This window comes from Mesoplodon bidens, assembly GCF_964165515.1.
Source record: "Mesoplodon bidens genome assembly, chromosome: 1".
Classification (NCBI taxonomy): domain Eukaryota; kingdom Metazoa; phylum Chordata; class Mammalia; order Artiodactyla; family Ziphiidae; genus Mesoplodon; species Mesoplodon bidens.
The window spans coordinates 179,524,706-179,530,705 of NC_138176.1; the positions used below are offsets into that span (position 1 = coordinate 179,524,706).

The window sequence follows — 6,000 nt, forward strand, 5'->3', positions numbered from 1 at the left end:
TCTAATGGCTTTTAAGAAAAAATAGTAATAAAATATCCACTTTTAAGAATGTTTTAAATTTAGTGCTCTCTAGTGTCAGAAGTTGGATCAAATGAGCTCCTGAGGTCTTCTAAGTCTTAGATTTGATTTTTAACAAATCATATTTTATTTAAATAATGCTATTCTTATATTAATAATATTTATCATTTGGAATCCATATTTCCAACAGATTTCTTGAAGATAATGTGTAATACTTATTTTTTTCTTTTCCTCTTTCTCTTCTTCCCCCAACCCCACCAAAACAAACAAACAAACAAGCTTATATATTTATCCTTGACAGTGAATCCAGCCAGAGTGTATCTGTGTAATACGTTCTGTGTGTTGAGGCCATTATTTGGGGTTCTCCATTTGAAATGTAGCTGTCCTGATGTTCACCTGGTCATTGTGTGGTGTGGGATCCATGGATGTAGGGAGCCACACGAGGGCATGGGAGTTCCAACTCTTAATATTTGTGAGCAGAATTAGTGAAAATTATGGCTTGCCACTATTTTGAGCTGCTCAGTCATTTTTGAACCCGCCTAGTAGGCTATGATTAAGGGTTGGCTGCCAACCTGTTCATCTATAAATGCTATTATTGGGGGAAACTTTGAAATACTGTAATAAAACTTGTCCTTGACATTCTTACAAAGGTAGGGGCACATGGCATCTTCATTTTTTTTCAAGTGAAGTGCAATATTTTAATCTTTGAAAAGAATATTGTGGCTCATTACCCTCTTTAGATTCATTATAAAGAAATTTTCAATGTGCATAGTAGCTTTATGTTAAGATTCATTTTTTTCTTACTTCCTTTCACCCCTAGTTCCTAGTTTTTCCCTTTCAGCTAAAGGTCATCATCTCCTTGGTACTTTCAGTTAAGAGACGAATTCCATCTTTTGAGTCCAGGCATAGACATGGATTCAATATAATGAATCTAAAAAACAGTAAAGTGATAATCCTGTGGAAATCTGTTACAGTTTTGGCTTAGGTGGCCTCTTCTTTAAGAAGCTTCATGATTAGCTGCCTGGTTTTATCATTTTATTTTGGCTATGATTCTTCTCTGCCTATCTGGCCATCATAGGCACCTTCCTTTTGACTTTATTTTCTCATGTTTTGCTAAGTTTCCAAATATATTTGGTGTGACTTTATTTTCTCATGTTTTGCTAAGTTTCCAAATATATTTGGTGTGAGCAAATTGAGATGAGCCTTAAACTACAAAATAGTTCTGATAGAATATTAGAGTAAGGGAGATGGTTTATTTTCAAGTCTATATAAATGACCCCTTGTGAGTGGATATTAGAAAAAGTCTTCTTACCTGTCTTGGAAGGAAAGATAAGTCATCATATTCCTGGAGGTGGAATCAGAAAGCATAAATGAAACAAAAATTTCAAGACCATATTATAGTTTAGGAAGTCTCCTAAATTACAGCCTTTCACGCTTGAGATTATTTGCTTCACACACACATACAACTAACCCATAAATATTTGATTGCAAATCCAGCTTATGGAAAGCTTTACGATTGTTTAATTTGTAGTGATCTCCATTTGGTGTGGTTCTAGTTTTAATTGACTTAATCCCCTTAACTCAGAAGAGAAGAAAACAAATGTGAGGGGAAGATGCCATAAAATTTGAAAAGTCAGCAAAGGAGAAGTGATTATATCTAAGGCTGTTCTCCTTAGTACAATGTAAATGACAATATGATAGGTTTAATCAATACTGGGAGGTAAGGAGGTCTGTATAGTAAATGCTTTCTAAAAACTGTTATAAATTTCTTTCACAGTCTGACTGCCCATACTCAGAAAAAGTTCCAAGTATTAAAATTCCAATGGACATCATGGAACAGCAACCTTTCCTAAGTGATAGCAAACCTTCCGACAGTGAGTAGAACTAACCTCTTGCATGCCAGCTTGAATATGATTTGCACTTACAGAGAAAAATCTTTAGGACTGTCATCTTCATTAACTTTTCCTCTGTTTTCTTTCTTTTTTTTCTATGTGAAGATTTACATTAATTATTATGAAACTTCATTTTTACATTCCTTGACCTTCACTCCTTACCTTTTTCTTTTATCCATAACCATTTAAGTTTTTATTTGGTCATCTTTTCTCTGATCCAAGTTATCGCCGGTTTCTTTGAATTGCTAAATTTGTAACCATGTTTTTAATTGATTTCCCTTTTTTCTGCTGGTATGTAGAATGGCAGCTTCTAGTACTACATCACTGTCTGTTACTGTTTGTCTTCCTTAGGCTTCCACCAATGACCAAATCAGCTCAAAAGAGAAATTGCATAATGGGTCTCTCAAAGAGCAATGAATCAATTGTTAATACTGAGAATTTGGAATAATTGTTATTTTCAGTTAAACTGGCAATCATAAAATATTAACAACCACTCTTTGAGTATAGCTTATAAGATATTTGCATTTTCTTCCTAATTTCTTCATTCCCTTTCTGCTGTTTCAAAATTATCTTTGTAACTGCACTGGTCTTTTTGGGGTAATAGCCTGGTGGCTAAGGTATAATGGTTTATTTATTTATTTATTTATTTATTTATTTATTTATTTATTTATTTATTTATGGCTGTGTTGGCTCTTCGTTTCTGTGTGAGGGCTTTCTCTAGTTGTGGCAAGCGGGGGCCACTCTTCATCGCGGTGCGTGGGCCTCTCACTATCGCGGCCTCTCGTTGCGGAGCACAGGCTCCAGACGCGCAGGCTCAGTAATTGTGGCTCACGGGGCTAGTTGCTCCGTGGCATGTGGGATCTTCCCAGACCAGGGCTCGAACCCGTGTCCCTGCATTGGCAGGCAGATTCTCAACCACTGCGCCACCAGGGAAGCCCCAGTATAATGGTTTTTGACCTGTCATCTTTGCTTTTTTTTTTTTTTAATTTATTTATTTATTTTTTTTTATTAGTTTCTGCTTTATAACAAAGTGAATCAGTCATACATATACATCTGTTCCCACATCCCTTCCCTCATGCATCTCCCTCCCTCCCACCCTCCCCATCCCACCCCTCCAGGCGGTCACAAAGCACCGAGCTGATCTCCCTGTGCTCTGCGGCTGCTTCCCACTATCTATCTACCTTACGTTTGGTAGTGTATATATATCCATGATCTTTGCTTTTGTAATTGAGTTAACGGCCATTTGAAAAGGGTAAAAACCTCTGTAGTAATATTAGTGAACATCTCAAGCTTTACCAATAGCAAGCAGCAAGTGCCTCCCAACTACTTTGAGTTCTCATTTGAAGAAAACATATTCTTTTAGGTCCAGATGCACTTCAAAGTATACTGATTTGTTACAGGAAAAGACAGTTGAAGTACTTTTATTTCTGTTTGATAGTTCAATAAGAAGTTACCAAGAAAAGTTTGAAATGAATGACTATTTATGAAAAAATGGGTATTTTAGTTATCTATTGGTGTGTAACAAGTTACCACAAAACTCAGCAGCTTAAAACAACAAACCTGTATCTCCTCCCACAGTTCCTGATGTTCAGGAATTTAGAAGCTTGGTGATTTGGGTTGATTCTGGCTCAAGGGATCTCGTGAGATCGCAGTCAAGCTCTTAGCTGGAGCTGAGTCTGAAGACAGACTGAAACTGGGGATCTGCTTCCCAGCTCAAGCACAAGGCAGTTGCCAGGAGATTTTAGTTCCTTGGCTCATGGGCATCTGTTAGGGCTGCCCATGACATGGCTGCCAGTGATAACAGAGAAAATACCAAGACAGAAACTGCAGTCTTTTATAATCAAATCTCAGGAGTCATATACCATCTCCTCTGCCATATTCTATTGGTCACACAAACCAACCCTGGTACAGTATGAGGAGAAATTATATAAGGACATGAATACCAGAAGGCAGGGTGCATTGGGGGCCATCTTGGAGGCTGGTTTAAAGAAAAGGGAATTAAGGCAATCTCACCTTTGGTGTCCAATCTGTAGCCTGTAACTTGTGACTGAGGCTACTTTCTTCTCAATCCTATCAGTGGGCTTTAGCTGAATATTTTCTTTGTAAGTTCAAGCTCCCCAAACCATTGTCTGGTTTCATTTTTCATTTCTAGAGCATTAAATAGCAAAAAGAGACTATGAAAAGATGTCTTCTGTTGGCATCATAACCTAGCACAGTGCTTCTAAGTACAACTTAAAGGCTGCTTAAAAAAAAATCATCAGCTAGAATTTGAGGCTCCTGGAAAAAGTCTGTGGCAAGTTGGTTATTTAGTGCTAGTTGTTCTTCATTTTCTCAAAAACACTTTAAAAGGATACATTGAAAGTAGTGGATATGATATTAGAAATTTACTTAAGCAAAATACCGATGATCATTCTGAAATCTTTTCTAGTATCATATTAATCCATGAAAGAACGAAATTGATAGTAGAGTTGCAGTTTAAGTAAGTTTCTCAAAATCTTCTTTTTTTTACCTGCATGAATAACAGCAGGACAAAATTATGAACGCTGAAGATGGCAGGAAATCCAAGGACAAGTCTTAGACATTAAGTAGGCGCTATCACCTTCCAGAAATGATTTACCCTGCCCTGTTGCTGTAAAGAACATTGGCCCATTCTAGAAAACCTAGAATAAAAGAGACTGAGTGATTTTGACTTCATCACACCCCTTAGATTCTTAGCTTGATACTGTGTTTATTGAAATTGTCTAAACTTGTCTTTCTTACTCTTTCCAGTTGTGAAAGATGCATCCATTTTTGTGAAGATTTGAAAATTTTTCATTCTAATGTTATACTTCACCAATGACTATTATTTATGATTTGAAAAAAATTTTTTCTTTTTTAGGGGAAAAATCACCAACATTCCTTGAACGCCACACATCATGCTGATAAAATTCCTTTCCTTCAGTCACTCGGTATGCCAAGGTAAAGGACAGCCCAGTATTTTACGTTATTCTTTGGGATGATCGCCCCACAGAAATGGAACCAATGGCGGATTATCGGCAGAACGCCCTGTTCTCCGTCCTCTACAATTTCTCTTAAATAAATTATCTAGTCACCAGACCTCATCCCAGCTTTTACCTGTAGAAAACATTCTAAGAGACCTACTCAACTTACTCTTAGAAATAATGGAATCTTTCAGTACCATTAAGGTAAAGCCCAGGATCAATGTTAGCTCTTGTCATATCAGCATCATCTCTAATTTATACAAATTAGACATTTCCTGGCGGCTCTTCTCCAATAGTTTTCTTCCCTCTTAACACAACTCTAGAGATTTCAGATCCTCCTTGATTTTCAAAATCATGAAATCTCTGAATATTTTCTTCATGTCAGTCTTTTTGTCCTTCAGCTTCTGACAGTGTCACCCACCTGGAAGTCCTCTTTCTTGATTGTTTTTTTTTTCTAATCTAGGTGTGAGAGCTTATGAAAATTTTACTTGAATTTCTTAATTCTATTTGGTAACTTCATCCCATTTAAAAAATGTTTGTTTTTAATACAGAAGGAGGAAGTAAGTATTTAAAGAGAACAAAGAAGGACCCATTTGACTTCTGTACAATGCATAAACATTTGACAGATGGTAAAGGAATTCTGATTTACTTACTTTTTTTTTTCCCTTTTTCTTTTTCTCTAGTCCTTCTAGAACTCCAGTAAAAGTTGTGCCTCAAATTAGAATAGAACTTGAGCCTGAAGACAATGATTATTTCTGGAGGAGCAAGGGAACAGAAACTACATTGTAACCTGTTTGTCTTTCTTACAACTGACAGTTTTTGTTGTTTATGTTCTTGTTTTTTGTCTGATTGTTTATTTTTTAATTTTTGTTTTGTTTTGGTTTTTGGTCACTGGCCAAACAATACAGTGCTCTCTCTGCTTCTCTCTTGCATAGGTAAAATCAAGACAGTAGTGCACCGTTCCTTAAAAACAACATCTGAAGAATCCCCTCTTTGTTCTTATACTTTCAAATGTGTCCTCTGACAACCAAGTTCCTCTGTCACTCAAGACACACACAGACCCTGTCCTTTTCCTTTATTACGCAGAGGGCAAAAGTATTAAGGATTTT

The 6,000-nt window shown here is 36.5% G+C and overlaps 1 protein-coding gene across 1 annotated transcript in view; it reads left to right on the forward strand.

The window, feature by feature from the left end:
* SLC4A4 (solute carrier family 4 member 4) overlaps positions 1-5,663 on the forward strand; it is a 349,538-nt gene extending 343,875 nt beyond the window's left edge. Inside the window, exons 24-26 of the mRNA XM_081248819.1 lie at positions 1,796-1,892; positions 4,789-4,868; positions 5,575-5,663. Coding sequence (XP_081104945.1) covers positions 1,796-1,892; positions 4,789-4,832 — 141 coding nt within the window. The 3' untranslated portion in view covers positions 4,833-4,868; positions 5,575-5,663. The remainder of the gene's footprint in view (positions 1-1,795; positions 1,893-4,788; positions 4,869-5,574) is intronic.
* Positions 5,664-6,000: the final 337 nt, after the last annotated feature.